At 39.5% G+C, this 15914-nt stretch overlaps 1 protein-coding gene and 1 pseudogene across 9 annotated transcripts in view; both read left to right on the top strand.

The window, feature by feature from the left end:
• spg (dedicator of cytokinesis spg) overlaps positions 1 to 12965 on the top strand; it is a 31967-nt gene extending 19002 nt beyond the window's left edge. For 3 of the 9 annotated variants that reach the window (XM_076410498.1, XM_076410503.1, XM_076410502.1), the window contains 29 exons: positions 338 to 565; positions 767 to 1178; positions 1232 to 1380; positions 2203 to 2365; positions 2429 to 2605; positions 2910 to 3002; positions 3061 to 3352; positions 3413 to 3659; positions 3716 to 3902; positions 4002 to 4255; positions 4315 to 4440; positions 4501 to 4662; positions 4727 to 4886; positions 4981 to 5215; positions 5729 to 5891; positions 5951 to 6193; positions 6245 to 6439; positions 6501 to 6642; positions 6699 to 6865; positions 6918 to 7157; positions 7214 to 7327; positions 7383 to 7519; positions 7573 to 7822; positions 7951 to 8141; positions 8957 to 9079; positions 9251 to 9447; positions 9504 to 9738; positions 9796 to 9983; positions 11629 to 12965. In XM_076410498.1, coding sequence (XP_076266613.1) covers positions 338 to 565; positions 767 to 1178; positions 1232 to 1380; positions 2203 to 2365; positions 2429 to 2605; positions 2910 to 3002; positions 3061 to 3352; positions 3413 to 3659; positions 3716 to 3902; positions 4002 to 4255; positions 4315 to 4440; positions 4501 to 4662; positions 4727 to 4886; positions 4981 to 5215; positions 5729 to 5891; positions 5951 to 6193; positions 6245 to 6439; positions 6501 to 6642; positions 6699 to 6865; positions 6918 to 7157; positions 7214 to 7327; positions 7383 to 7519; positions 7573 to 7822; positions 7951 to 8141; positions 8957 to 9079; positions 9251 to 9447; positions 9504 to 9738; positions 9796 to 9983; positions 11629 to 11759 — 5601 coding nt within the window. In that variant the 3' untranslated portion in view covers positions 11760 to 12965. The remainder of the gene's footprint in view (positions 1 to 337; positions 566 to 766; positions 1179 to 1231; positions 1381 to 2202; positions 2366 to 2428; positions 2606 to 2909; positions 3003 to 3060; positions 3353 to 3412; positions 3660 to 3715; positions 3903 to 4001; positions 4256 to 4314; positions 4441 to 4500; positions 4663 to 4726; positions 4887 to 4980; positions 5216 to 5728; positions 5892 to 5950; positions 6194 to 6244; positions 6440 to 6500; positions 6643 to 6698; positions 6866 to 6917; positions 7158 to 7213; positions 7328 to 7382; positions 7520 to 7572; positions 7823 to 7950; positions 8142 to 8956; positions 9080 to 9250; positions 9448 to 9503; positions 9739 to 9795; positions 9984 to 11628) is intronic. The other 6 variants (XM_076410501.1, XM_076410504.1, XR_013006636.1 and 3 more) reach the window with 5 other exon arrangements.
• On the top strand, positions 10015 to 10103 carry LOC143200395 (uncharacterized; annotated as a pseudogene).
• Positions 12966 to 15914: the final 2949 nt, after the last annotated feature.

Below are 15914 nucleotides of genomic sequence, written 5' to 3'. Positions count from 1 at the left end.
ACAAAAGATAAATCATTCTACAAAAGTGGTATTAAAATGTTAGAGCGGCGCTGAAATGATTGTGTGGCTCTTGATGGAGATTACGTTGATGAATAAAGCCAATTTTGAACAAGAAAAACGCTTGGAACATTTCTGTCATTGATGTTGGAAAATTCTACAAACATTTGGCAATAAAGCGAATTCTATATGTTCATTCGGTTACACGTTTCATTTTAAAACTAATTTACAAACTGCAATTGACCTGTTATTCGACGTCATTATGACGCGAGTTCACTATTATTTTAGATGGACTGTTTTTGTTTCGAACTTTAATTTTACTGAAGCAATCTTCCTCCAGGCCAGGGGCACGATCAGGAAAAAGGAGCACAAGAAGACACTGACCCACCATCTTTATTTCTGCATGAGGGACTTCGGTCACCACATCGGCGAGGACACGGAGATCTACTTCTCCCTGTATGACGCCGGCAAGCAGAAATACTTAACCGAACGGTTCCTAGTCAAGATATCCAAAGAGGGGTTCACCAATCACATTGAGAAACTGCACAGCAATTGTACTGTATTCACGGTATGTATATCAACAATCAGAACTGGACAAAATACGTGCTTTACATTAATTAAAATACAAAATATTATCTCTCCTGATATTTGACCCATTTTAGATTGAGTTCGAAATGAGCATAATACTTTTAAACAGTCTTAATTAAAATACTGCCTAACCCTGCCGACCATACTGTTCAGACTCATCACTCTTTCTTACGTTTCACAGGACCTGGGAAACTCAGACCTGAACAGGGACATATACATGGTAGCGCACGTCATGAGGATAGGCAAGATGCTGTACTCGGACAGCTCGAAAAAGACTGAAAAATCCGCCGTCCAACCGCAACTGTTCAAGCGGCCTCACGGGGTGGCGGTACAGAACATCGGCGAGTTTCTCACCAGCAAGGTGGAGGACAGCGAGGAGAAGGAAATCAGTATGAAAGTGTACCAGGTCGAGGACAAGGACTTCCACCAGCTTCACGAGTTCATCATCAAGCAGTCGGGGAAGTATTCGGCCCTCTCCGGACCGATAAACTACGGCATCATGATATCGCTGAAGATGCTGCACGGCGAGCTGAGGATGATCCGGGACGAGAGTCCGTTGCTCTTCAAGAATGTCAGCTTGACCAGCAAATTAGGTGGGTGGGTCGAGATTATTGGGCTCGCGCCTTCACTAAAGCCGTGTCTTTAGGTTTTCCCGATGTCATCATGCCCGGGGACGTCAGAAACGACCTGTACATTTTCCTAGACAAGGGAGAGTTCGAGCGAGGTGGGAAATCCACCGGGAAAAACATCGAAGTTACCATTGTCGTTCTGGACAGTGAGAAGAATGTGGTCAAGGTAAGGCACCAAAAACCATCAAAAACTTATGGACTGGGATTTAAAAATAGATAACACAAAAATAAGTAGGTACATTATCATTAAAGAATTAAATACATATGAGCTTCTGGAATCTTCATTTTAAAAGCGAAATATCCAAGGACTGTGTAAATAAAGAACGCTACATTTTTACCTAAAATGTTCTCTGGGTTATTATCTTTCAAACGCCCTATAGTATGGCTTTATTCAATAAGTATTACTAGAGATATGTGTACTTAAAGACATCCATTAGAAAACACCGAAATTATTTTTTCCCCAATCTTGTATTATCTTATGCACTATCAATATAACTATTAATTATTATTAATGAATAATCCCTTCATAAGCAGACGAATTTTAGTCAATAAATATGATTCTAATCTAGAAACCAGTTTATTTATTAAAGTTGATTCTTTTTTTTTTATTCAGAATATCTTCAATTTTTTCTTCCTTAACCGTTTTGATCTTGGAGGCCTTGCTACTGTCATGTTTTTACAGCTACAGTAATTTAAATATAGAAAAAAAAATGTGTCCAACTGGCATTCTTTGTCTCCCATAAATTGTTCAAGTATTTTGTCATCTCAAATAATAAGGCAATGATCGAAGGGGTACAAACATTCACTAGATGGCTAAAATGCTTCAGATTAAACACTGTTGTCACAACAGTCGCTAAGAGAGTCCCAAGATTTGCTTGAGCTTCAATCTAAATTCAGTCTAAGTTAATTTAAAGTCAACAAACGATCAATGTAGCAGACTGAAGTCGATGGAAATTCGATTTGTAAGTTAACGCTTGTTTTGCTGCAGAACTGTCTTTGGGGTGCATCCGGTGTCGAAGGAGCGTCTGAATACAACTCGATGATTATCTACCACCATAACTCGCCAGCATGGGCGGAGAACGTCAGACTGACCTTACCCATCGATAAATTCGCGGGTGCTCATGTTCGTCTAGAATACCGACATTGTTCAAGTGAGTACTGATGATTTCCCAATGACGATAACAACAGAAAAACTCACCGAGACCTTTTTTCAGCGCGAGAGAAGAACGACAAAAAACTGTTTGGTTTCTCCTTCCTCAGGCTGATGGACAAAGACGGGGCCGCAGTACAGGACTGTCAACACGAACTGTACATTTATAAGTGTGAGGATCAGACGAAGCTGGAAAATTGCGGCTATCTTACTTTGCCAGCTTTTGCTAAAGATTATGAAGGTAGGCAACGCCTGGGTTATTCTGTTATTCTGAATTTTGAAAAAATCAATGTTTTGTATGTGTTTTTCTTTATTAAAACTTTTAAGAATATGCCCTTAAAAAAATGTTTTGAAATTATAATTATTCTCGAATATAATAGCTATTTTAGTGATATCTCAAATTCTACTAAACTGAGTTACAGGAAATTTGAAGGAAACTTTTTTTGTACGTCCTTCTATCACCTCTACAAGATACAATATCACAAATTTACATTTCCAAATATCTCATGATAAAGTGTATGCCTGTATTACCATTCTTCTACTAGGTAATCATGAAGCAAGTGGCCAGTTTTCCAGGAGTCACAAGGAAATGGTCTCTATCAGAACCCTTCTGTGTTCTACCAAACTAACACAAAACAGTAAGTCTCCTTAGAAACCTCGAAACATCAACCGGGTTACGAAACCTGAAATTTTCAGTTGATCTCTTGGCGCTTCTGCGTTGGAAATCCCACCCAGAACGTATACAGGAGTCTCTCCAGAGGGTCTTGAAGCTGGGGGATGAAGAACTCATAAAATTCCTACAGGACGTCCTGGACGCTCTATTCGCGCTGTTCTCGACCGAAGACGGAAACTCGACGCCTTATAGCGGGCTGGTGTTCCACGTTCTGGTGTCCATCTTCAACTTACTCGACGGCTGCAAGTACCAGCACTTCAAGCCCGTTCTCGATGCCTATATAAAGAATCATTTTGCCGCAGCATTAGTATATAAGTGAGTCAAAGATATATAGTCGACGAGTGGTGAGTTTAACCGGCCCGTTTCATCTACTAGGGGTTTGTTAACGAGCGTCCAACATTGTGCCGAATGGGTGGCCACGTTCGAGAAACAGGAACCCATCCAGAAGTGCTTTAAAAGTTTGGAGTATATTTTTAAGTTGATAATCCAGAGTAGGCTGCTATTTTCCGAAGCTACGGGCGGACATTTCGAGGACAGCTTTAGGCGTGACTTGTACAGCGTGTTTTCCAGTTTGAACCAGATGCTGATGCGGAACAACATTCCCAACATCACCAACACTCAGGTAAAACGCGAGCCAGTCCCCTTGATTCGCAGCAGCATGAAAAATACTTCTTATAGATTGCATTGTTGTTAGCCATCAGTGCTGTGTACGAACAACTCAATGAGGTATTACCCACCATCGAATGTACGAAACTAGCTTCAACGATGCTGGACTCCATTCCAAGAGACATACCTCCTCTGTTTGTACAAGCCAAATTAGTTTGTATAAAAAATCTTGTGACCAGCAAACTGTTCCAGGATTATGGTAAGTCGTCAGCCCAAATACTCGCCAATCTTTTTCGCACCTTGGGTGATCAATCATACTAGGCACAAATAAAACATTGACGGGTTTCTCCCGATTTAGAATCGAGGAACATTCTCTTGGCCAATGCATGTAAACATCTGCGCTATCATTTGATCCGCAAGGAAGAGCTGAAGCTGTGCACCGATATACTGGGTGAGATCTTAAGCATCCTCTTCAAGCAGAAAAAACCCAGCGAGGAATTGGGCAAGATGAACAATTGCATGTACCACGACGTGGATACACTCAACTTGTCGATTCTGGAGGTTTTAATACAAACCGTACTCAATATCATCGACAAGGATTTGAAGATTTTGGTAAAACCGCCAGGAGTTCGTTTCCGAGCGTCTATCATCAAATTATTTTGTTGTTTCAGGGTTGTTTAGTGGCTTGTTTAATCGGAATCCTCCAGCTGTTGGACGAATCTCACTATAAACGATTATGGGAGGTTCTGATGGGTCAGAACAAAGACCGGAAACCGTTGAAAGACTTTTTGTTAAGGGTAAGTCGGGGTCTTTCGAAATTCCTCCAAGCAAATACAATTCTGTTCATTTCGTTTCAGGTATTTTTGGTGTTTAGAAACTTAATCAGGATGGAGGTGTTTCCTCCCGATTGGTTAGTGATAAAAATGCTCACCAACAACGTCATATTGATGGCGCTTCAGGAGTTTGCCCAACCGTTGGCCTTTACTTTCCTGGACGGCAAGGGCTACTTCGACAAAGAGGTATGGGGTGATTTGTGACGATCAAACTGTGGTGCATCATATCAAACTATCTCTTACGTTTCAGCTCTGGACGAATTATTTCAATTTGTCCGTGGATTATCTCACTCAACAGTCTCTCCAGTTGGAGCAGTTCTCGGATGTGAAACGGGAGAAAATCATCGAGAAGTACGGTGACATGAGGGTTCTGATGGGCTTCCAAATTCTATCCATGTGGTCTTCGTTAGGTTAGTAAATATTTATTATTAACCGTATTCTTTCCATAGGTTATTTTTTCCTTTCATTTTGGTGGAAGCGTAAAGCAACTGGTCTTGCCCACAGGTGAGTGCAAGTTGCACTTTATTCCATCCATGGTCGGTCCGTTCTTGGAGGTCACCTTGGTACCGGAGATCGAGCTGAGGAAGGCGACCTTGCACATCTTCTTCGACATGATGGAGTGCGAACAACGGGCAAGAGGAAATTTCAAACAAGTAGAGTGCGAGCTGATCGACAAGTTGGACATATTGATCAGCGAGAACAAGGGAGACGATGAATATAGACGATTGTTTAACACCATGTAAGTATCGTTCTGTACGTTTGAACTATTTCTGCTCCCATTCACGAGGGTGACACTCCAAGTAAATGATTTATGAGGGTATTGATACTCTTACCCTTTTGATAACTTCAAAATACGTGCAGTTTTAATAATATACGTTATAAATTAAAGATTATTATTTTTATCCTTGCTATGCGATAAAGGGAACATTTAAGTGCCGTGTAAGTACATGGGTTTTCCTTTCGTACCGTAGCGTATTAGCGTAGAGTGAAACACAAGATCAAACACACATATTTGATGATTGATGTGTTATTTGTACAACTCTGGTTTCGTTTTGTTCATATTAATATTTACTGATGGATAAGTGCATGACTCAAACTTTATTTTCAACACATACACGAATGTTTCCAATCAGTCACTTGTTAGCACGTTTTCAATTAGTTTTCTTGATTCTTGGTCACTGGATTTAGACGAGAAATGTAGGTTTGGTGAATGGATAACTTTCTCTTTGTCAATACGTCTTTGCTTCGTTAGGCTTTTGAATCGTGTTCAGTCGGAAGACCCGACGTGGAAGGAAAGCGGCGCCGCTTTCATCAGCTCCATAACCAGGCTCCTGGAAAGGCTGTTGGATTACAGGAACGTGATCCAGGGCGACGAGAACCGGGACAAACGGATGAGCTGCACGTTCAACCTCTTGGTAAGGATCGAGATCGGACCGATACGGATGCGTTGTATCAACGGTGATGATATTTCCAGAACTTTTACAAGAACGAATTCAATCGCAAGGAAATGTATCTCCGCTACATCTACAAGTTGCACGATCTTCATATTTCCGCCGAGAATTTTACCGAAGCTGCCTTCACCATGAAGTTGTACACCGACCAGCTGTCTTGGGATACGAATCAGATCGTTTCCGATCCCAACTACCCCAATCACACAGAGTGCCAAGTTAAGGAACTTCTCTACAGGCAAATTATTAACTATTTCGATAAAGGAAAGGTGAGATTGCTCGATATCCGTTCTTGGGGGGATTACCAAACGTTTTTCTAGTGCTGGGAGAAAGGGATACCTCTGTTGAAAGAACTGGCCGAACTGTACGAGACGACATTCTTCGATTACAAACAGCTGAGTGATATCCTTAAGTGCCAAGCGAAGTTTTACGACAATATCCTGACCCAACTTCGACCGGAACCGGAATATTTCCGAGTGGGTTTCTACGGGCTGAGTTTCCCACTGTTTGTTAGGGTAAGTTCCTTTCGATGTGTATCATTCCGGAACGTCATACACGACGGTATCCTCCCCACAGAACAAGCAGTTCGTGTATAGAGGACTGGCATACGAACGGATAGGTGCATTCACTCAGAGACTGCAGACGGAGTTTCCTTCCGCGCAAATTCTGATGAAGAACACCCCGCCCGACGACAGTATCATCAATTCCGATGGTCAATGTGAGTACCATCGCGTATTTTGCTTAATTATGGGTCCTAACTACCGTCCGTTTCAGTTATCCAAATCTGTAACGTAAAACCTATCCCAGAACCCACACCTATCACTTTAGCTACCGATATCCCTGAGAAGATTTCGCGTTTCTACCATTACAATGACGTGAAGAAGTTCCAGTCCGATAGGCCGGTGCACAAAGGAATCATAGATAAAGAAAACGAAATAAAAGTAACCTTGAACCGTAATATTCATACGCCAACATATAAAAAAAAAATTTTAGACGCTGTGGATAGAACGGACAGTCTTGGAGATAGCGGCTCCCCTTCCGGGAATACTACGCTGGTTCGAGGTGGTCTCTAGACAGACGGACGATATCCCGCCCGTACAGTACGCCTGCGAAACGATGCAGAACGTGGAGAACGAACTGAGGCAACTGATAGCCATCTACGCTCACGAACCAAAGAGGAACCTGAATCCCTTCACCATGAGGCTTCAGGGAATAATCGACGCTAACGTCCAGGTATTTATTCCCCTGATTTGCCAAAAGCGATGATGTTTCATAATTTTTACAACCAGGGAGGTTTGAGTAAGTACCAACAGGCGTTCTTCACCAAAGAGTTCGCGAAACTCTATCCGGAACATAAATGTTACGTCAACACCTTACAGGATCTGATTTCCAATGCCATTAGGGTAAGTTCGGATCAACTCGTTTGGCTTGATGTCCAAAAACAATAAAATTCTGTAGGTTATTGAGGAAGGACTTTGTCTTCACGGTAAGCTAGCACCGCCCAGTGTGCAACCCCTGCATCACAGACTCATCGAGAGATTCCACCAGTTGGGAGAAAGTCTGGGAGCTCTGAATCAGCCGAATAGCATCATAAAGTAATTATATTCAAACCTTCGCGGGATATTGTATTATAATCTTCCGGTTTCAGTACACCATTACCGCCACTGCCTACCGAGAAACGTCTAGTAGTGGAAAACGGCAGCAGCAACCGCTCGTCGAACTCCAGCGGTAATTACGGACACCTGGTCGATCACCAAGGCGCGGACTACGACTCCGTCTACACTAAACCGATGGTAGGCCTTAAAAACCTTATTTCTAACAAAAGAAGGACTGTGCATGTCGTACAACAAAATGGAGTTAAGTTTTACGTTAGCACAGAGGAATTGTGCATGAAGAAAGTTAGTTAACACATATTTGTTTATGTAGTGTAGATGCTAGTGTAGTAGATGATGTTATTGGTTGTGGTAAAAAGTAAGAAGAACGACATAACGACCTCGTAGTCATATTTTGTCTTGCGTCAATGTAGGATGCTGACCGTCCGCCGCTCAACAGGGAAAACCTCTCGTTGCCCATGGGTAACACGGCGCCGCCAATCCCGCAGAGAGAATCGCGGCCCAGGTCCCAGGGCTTCAGCAACACCAGTTTTTCGGATCTGAGGACGCCGACGAGAGGCCCGCTGGAATATAGCAGTTCCAGTTTACCATCAATGAAATCAAGGTAGGCTTGAAGGGTGACAGCTACATGTATTCATTTGTTGCATATCGGGGAAAGCCTACACACTGATAATACTTAATTTTACATCCATCTGAACAGTGGCGGCTGGCGTATAAGCCTTTCACACGTTTTTGAAACTATTTAGTTCCCAAAAGATGTAATAATAAAACAATCAGTGTAAACGTACATTGTACCTATACCTAAAGACTTTCTGTAAGTCCCACCTCCAAATCTATAATAGAATGTTTAGTGCCACCTCAGCGCGCGTGACCAATGGCGTCAATATCACTCAAATCTAAAACTCCGAAAACGGAATGGAAAAAATTAGATTAACACTATTCATCAACATAAGCCAAAATCTTACTAAATTTGCGAATAATATACCAGTACATAAGCGCTGCAATGCTGCAGAGCTTGAGAATATCAGAGAGATAAAAAAACTAAAGAAGCTCCCAAAAAATAATTACATAATCTCACTAATATACAAAAATATTTTCTATTACTTACCAAAAAACAAATCCCACTTAACTTTCCCGAATTCTTGTTGTAATAAATGTTTAAAAAAAACTACAATGGAAATGCGAGCCACGGAAGTAACGTGGACCAGTGAAATAACCTACCGCCGGTAAGCTACCGGCTCACGCTATCGCTATTAATTATTACGCGGCGCTCTATCAAAAATAAGTTTTTTTTGTAAAAATTGCAGAACACTAAAATTTTTATCAGGTGCCGCCACAGTATCTGAATATAGTTAAAAACAACCTCCACCATCCCAAAACAACAACAATACCAAATGCAAACATCGCTTTATTTTATAGTTCAGTGTTTAGAAGATTCATTGGCCACTATGAAGTCCCAAAACGTAGCAACGCTGATTATAGAGGGGCTCAAGCTTTCTGTACCCTACCACGCAAGCCGAATAAACGAGCGAAAAGTAAAAGGTAGTCAGGACTTTCAACACGTTTCGTCCCGGGATACTGTCTTGTGTTTTGCTTCGTCGTTTTTTTTTTGTTCTCGGTGCTTTTTGTTGGGTTGTCTGGTCATTGTAGGGGTGATTCAACTTGTTTCGCCCGTATTCACGTACTGATCCTTCCCATTCTGCTGGTTTATAGAGATTCGGACCCTTGCGATATGCCTCTCCCACCGAAACCCACCCACTCTAGAGAAAGGTCGCTGACGAAACCCCCGTCGCCCCGACTGCTCCGTCACGCCATGTCCATGACGCCCACCGACGGTACCTGTCCATTGCGGAACTCCTGGCCCGATTCGGGAACCGACGAGGCTCCCCCGCTGCCTCCCAGATCGCATAGTAAGTTGAGTCGGAGAGGGGTTTAGGGTGTATATGTAACGCTTCAGCTTTTGTAGCCCCGGATAAACGTGTGCAGTCTTTGCCTAACGAAGCGCCGCCTAATATACCCAAACGTGGTCAGAAAAAGTCAACCGCCTCGATTTGCAGCGCCGAGTACCTACCGTTGGACGAGCCGGCCACCGCGGTGCCGTCCGAGTCGGAGGGTGATCTAGCCGGCGCCACGAACCTGGGAATTTGCGCCAACGTGGGTAGGGACTTGCGGGATTCCGGGATAAGCATGAACGAGACCAAGTAAGTTAGATATATATTTAATTGGAGTTATTTATAAACTAATGCGTGATTCTCCAGTAATAGTTTGAACAATTTCAACGCCCAAAGCAGTTACGTCGACTTCATGGAGATCAGACCCCATTCGGCCGAGTTGAACATCAGCACCAGTCCCAAGGACGGCGCCAGTCTGAGTCCCAAGGAGGAACACCCGCCTCCAATTCCCCCCAAGATCGGAGGCAGCCTGAATTCCAGCTTAGATTTAGGAGGTATTTCTATTCATATCAATTCACATATATAGTAGTCGTTCCGGCGGTATATATACTAAAATTGGAACGATACAGTCAAGATTAGCGTAGCTCCTGTGCAAAGAAGTGTTTCACATTTTTCGCGTATATTAAAAAACAACCATTATATCCCTTGTACGAGGGTGGTTCAAATATGATGGGGACAAACGCTGTAGATACATGCTGTATTGCATGTATGTTTTGAAGGTCGTGGCTTGAGTATGTATGAGCTGGCTCCCTTATGAACAGTGTGGCATAGTTTTCCTCGGGAACGCATGTTTCACATACGTGCTACGACCATGAGTGAACGTCAAGTACCGATCGCCGTAGCGCAACGTATTGTTAATTCGTTTTTTAGTGGGTGAAGGCGTTAAAAAGACGGAAATTTTTCTGCGTTTGCGAAATTAGTTCGGTACTGAGTGCTTGAGTAGGGCTGCCGTGTTTAAATGGGCCAAAACATTCAAAGATAGCCGCAAAACCGTCGAGAATGAGCCGCGTGATCGTCGACCACGAACCCGCATCACACCAAACAACATTCGTCGCGTAGAACAACTCATTTTTGAGAACCGTAGGATGAATGTTCGAGACATTTCGGCTGAACTCGATATCAGTATTGGTAGAGTAGAGTTTATCATCCACGAACACCTTCAATATCGCAAAATAACGACGCGATAGGTTCCTAAATTGTTGAACTTCGAACAAAAATTTACGCGGTTGAAAGTTTGTCGCCGCTTGCTGACGCGATACGAGGCGGAGGGAGACAGTTTTTTAACGCAAGTCTTCACTACAGACGAGACATGGGTACACTATTACACTCCCGAAAGCAAGATGTCTAACGAGAGGAGGAAGAACGAGTAAGGGGCGTCAATCAAAGCGAAGAAAACCAGGTTCGCGGGTAAGGTTCTGTGTACGGTATTCTGAGACCGATTAGGCGTGTTGTACTACCATTAATGCTGCATATACTTTAACCTTCTGAAAACATACGTAAAATCCGTTTATCGCTCGAAACGGAGGAGCATTCCAGCAAGTGCGATTCTTTTCCAGGATAACGCGCGCCTCACGCTCGATAGAATATCGGAATTAGGGTGGGGCGTACTGAAACATACACCCCCCCCCCCGTACAGTCCGGATTTATTACCCTGCATCTACCACATGTTTGGACCACTGAAAGAAGTCATCGGAGATCAAAGATTCAACACTGACGACAATGTGGAGGAGTTCGTACGCACATGGTTGTCCGAGTTGCTCGAGGAATTCTTCGATACCGGCATCAAAAAACTTCCGGAAAGATGGACAAAATGCGTAACTAGTGAGGGAAAATAGCTAGAACAGTAAATTTTAATAGTAAATAAACGCGTCAGAGTCTTTGGCTCGATCTTATTTGAACCACCCTCGTATTATCGAAAAGTCATTCATATACCTGAACTTGATATCCCTCAGGAACTTCCTGAAAAAGAACTACCCCAAAAAACCTGCCCGAAAACTTTTGTTTCCTTGAATTAAGAGACAATATATAACTCCAATAATTACCTGTAATTAGTTACATATACATGTATCCAGGTTCGGTGTTATATAATTAATTATGTTATCTATACACGTTTATGTTTTTTACTTACTTTTTATCCAGGCAGTTTAGAACGTCCCCCCAGAAGGAAAGACCTAATCACGCCGAACCCCGACCTGATCAGCCCCCCGGAGAACTACTCTCACCCTAAGTTGCACAAGGAGAACGGAGAAGAACCGCCGGGCAGCACTTAAGGCGAAAGCTCCGAGACAAAAAAAATGGTAGACTATAGAAGAATTTTCATTAGAACCTAAGTATAAGTTAGAGAGACTTACGCTCGGTTGGTTACAATAGCTGAGATGACCAAAGATTAATTTTCGTTGACGATTATATCTGCCAGTTAAAAGAGAAACAAACAAAACGTGTCAAAGCTCCGCGGCGCGTAGCGAACGAACGAACCGCTCAATTTATTTTAGACAATCATCCAGGAACTGTTTCGCGTTTTCCGTCAGAGTTACCTCATCGATACTCACTCACATTCATTCCAAGCTCGCGCATCCTAAACACAAAGGGTACCACAACACTTCTCAGTACTAACTGTGTCATATACACTTGTATCGTAGTTGAAATGAAATTATTTTCTTATAACTGATGAGAAAACGTTATCGGCGTGCCAATTTTATACTCATTTGTGCATTAGTAGACTTCTACTTTTAGTATCTTAGTTTGAATAAGAAAGATAAACATAATCAAAAGTGACGGGGGCTCGAGAGACGAGATGCAATATCGGTTGCGCGTGTAGGACCGGAAAAGATTCGAACCCCCGCACGTTATATGGTTTAAGTTCGATAGGGAGAAAAATGAATGTACACTTTTCTATTTTTTATAGAAAAAAAAACAATGAGATGGTGGTAGTGGGTCGTTTTAATGGACCAACAGATCCATCCTTTTTGTTCCGATATATTTTTGTAAAGACCTCGTCTTTGGTGGAGAGGACTAGTCCTAGATTAATGAAACTTTGAAAACCCTAGCGCTGTCGATTTAAGGATAACAGTAGCGTCTAAGTATAAAGTATTCTCATTTTTACGTCATGAATATAATGACACTTTTTGTGCGTCCGAATCGATTTATTTGCTGCTGATCCCGACATTCCTTGTGACATCGAAAAACTGTACATAACGTGGTGCTATTTCTTCATTTTTTTACCTGTGTACAACCATAGAATACGTTATTTTTACACTAAAAATAACACTGTAAACCCCTCAACCTCGTCCCCCCCCCCTCGTATCGAGTCACGTTGTGAGATTAAATTTTTTTTTAATATATTAATATTTTAACTGGCTATATGTTGAAGGTGTACTAGTCATGTATCTGATATTTACATTGTCTTATTTATATTATGAAGCTATCATTATTATATTAAACAGTCTAGTTCAAAATTGGATTAGACACATAAGTGATGCCGTTCGTTTTATTTATTTATCCCCAACCACAAAAAGTAATAAAACCTGACGATGGGAGAAGTACCAACATTTTTTTTATTTCTCAAATAAAGATAAAAGTCTCGAAGTGATGTATTTTCGAGTGAGAAATACAATAATAATATAAATGTCAGCAAAACCCTTGAAAATGATAAAAAGTCGCAAATTTTCACGACTATATATATGGAAAAAATGCCAGAGTTTTTCATCTATTGGATCAAGATAAAACTCTCAAAATATATGTACTTTGAGATAGAAGAAACAAAAATCTATGTTAAATTGCATTGGAACGTATACTTTTAAAGATAAATGACGTTAACTGAAATCCAATAATTTTTTGCAAATACAATTTTCATTATATAATATGAAAACTAAAGCTTGTATGAAAACTATTATACAACCACCCGATTCAGCGTAAAATTCTATATAATCCCTCGTATCTTCATTACCTTGTTATCATTTTAACGAAAATGGCAGCAAAAAACTTGAAAATGATAAAAAGTCGCAAATTTTCACGACTATATATATGGAAAAAGTGCCAGAATTTTTCATCTATCGGATCAAGATAAAACTCTCAAAATATATGTATTTTGAAGTAGAAGAAGCAAAAATCCATGTTAAATTGCCTTAGAACGTATACTTTTAAAGATAAGTGACGTTAACTGAAATCCAATAATTTTTTGCAAATACAATTTTCATTATATAATATGAAAACTAAAGCTTGTATGAAAACTATTATACAACCACCCGATTCAGCGTAAAATTCTATATAATCCCTCGTATCTTCATTACCTTGTTATCATTTTAACGAAAATGGCAGCAAAAAACTTGAAAATGATAAAAAGTCGCAAATTTTTACGACTATATATATGGAAAAAGTGCCAGAATTTTTCATCCATCGGATCAAGATAAAACTCTCAAAACATATGTATTTTGAAGTAGAAGAAACAAAAATCCATGTTAAATTGCCTTAGAACGTATACTTTTAAAGATAAGTGACGTTAACTGAAATCCAATAATTTTTAATACAATTTTCATTATATAATATGAAAACTAAAGCTTGTATGAAAACTATTATACAACCACCCGATTCAGCGTAAAATTCTATATAATCCCTCGTATCTTCATTACCTTGTTATCATTTTAACGAAAATGGCAGCAAAAAACTTGAAAATGATAAAAAGTCGCAAATTTTTACGACTATATATATGGAAAAAGTGCCAGAATTTTTCATCCATCGGATCAAGATAAAACTCTCAAAATATATGTATTTTGAAGTAGAAGAAGCAAAAATCCATGTTAAATTGCCTTAGAACGTATACTTTTAAAGATAAGTGACGTTAACTGAAATCCAATAATTTTTTGCAAATACAATTTTCATTATATAATATGAAAACTAAAGCTTGTATGAAAACTATTATACAACCACCCGATTCAGCGTAAAATTCTATATAATCCCTCGTATCTTCATTACCTTGTTATCATTTTAACGAAAATGGCAGCAAAAAACTTGAAAATGATACAAAGTCGCAAATTTTTACGACTATATATATGGAAAAAATGCCAGAATTTTTCATCCATCGGATCAAGATAAAACTCTCAAAATATATGTATTTTGAAGTAGAAGAAGCAAAAATCCATGTTAAATTGCCTTAGAACGTATACTTTTAAAGATAAGTGACGTTAACTGAAATCCAATAATTTTTTGCAAATACAATTTTCATTATATAATATGAAAACTAAAGCTTGTAAGAAAACTATTATACAACCACCCGATTCAGCGTAAAATTCTATATAATCTCTCGTATCTTCATTACCTTGTTATCATTTTAACGAAAATGGCAGCAAAAAACTTGAAAATGATAAAAAGTCGCAAATTTTTACGACTATATATATGGAAAAAGTGCCAGAATTTTTCATCCATCGGATCAAGATAAAACTCTCAAAATATATGTATTTTGAAGTAGAAGAAGCAAAAATCCATGTTAAATTGCATTAGAACGTATACTTTTAAAGATAAGTGACGTTAACTGAAATCCAATAATTTTTTGCAAATACAATTTTCATTATATAATATGAAAACTAAAGCTTGTAAGAAAACTATTATACAACCACCCGATTCAGCGTAAAATTCTATATAATCTCTCGTATCTTCATTACCTTGTTATCATTTTAACGAAAATGGCAGCAAAAAACTTGAAAATGATAAAAAGTCGCAAATTTTTACGACTATATATATGGAAAAAGTGCCAGAATTTTTCATCTATCGGATCAAGATAAAACTCTCAAAATATATGTATTTTGAAGTAGAAGAAGCAAAAATCCATGTTAAATTGCATTAGAACGTATACTTTTAAAGATAAGTGACGTTAACTGAAATCCAATAATTTTTTGCAAATACAATTTTCATTATATAATATGAAAACTAAAGCTTGTAAGAAAACTATTATACAACCACCCGATTCAGCGTAAAATTCTATATAATCTCTCGTATCTTCATTACCTTGTTATCATTTTAACGAAAATGGCAGCAAAAAACTTGAAAATGATAAAAAGTCGCAAATTTTTACGACTGATATGGAAAAAGTGCCAGAATTTTTCATCTATCGGATCAAGATAAAACTCTCAAAATATATGTATTTTAAAGTAGAAGAAACAAAAATCCATGTTAAATTGCCTTAGAACGTATACTTTTAAAGATAAGTGACGTTAACTGAAATCCAATAATTTTTTGCAAATACAATTTTCATTATATAATATGAAAACTAAAGCTTGTAAGAAAACTATTATACAACCACCCGATTCAGCGTAAAATTCTATATAATCTCTCGTATCTTCATTACCTTGTTATCATTTTAACGAAAATGGCAGCAAAAAACTTGAAAATGATAAAAAGTCGCAAATTTTTACGACTATATATATGGAAAA

The sequence above is a fragment of the Rhynchophorus ferrugineus genome, unplaced genomic scaffold, assembly GCF_030347505.1.
Source record: "Rhynchophorus ferrugineus isolate W39M unplaced genomic scaffold, kcgeb_rfMv2 rfM7, whole genome shotgun sequence".
NCBI classification, from domain to species: Eukaryota; Metazoa; Arthropoda; class Insecta; order Coleoptera; family Curculionidae; genus Rhynchophorus; species Rhynchophorus ferrugineus.
Note: the sequence above shows the minus strand (reverse complement) of the source record. Positions and strands in the feature narration are given on the sequence as shown.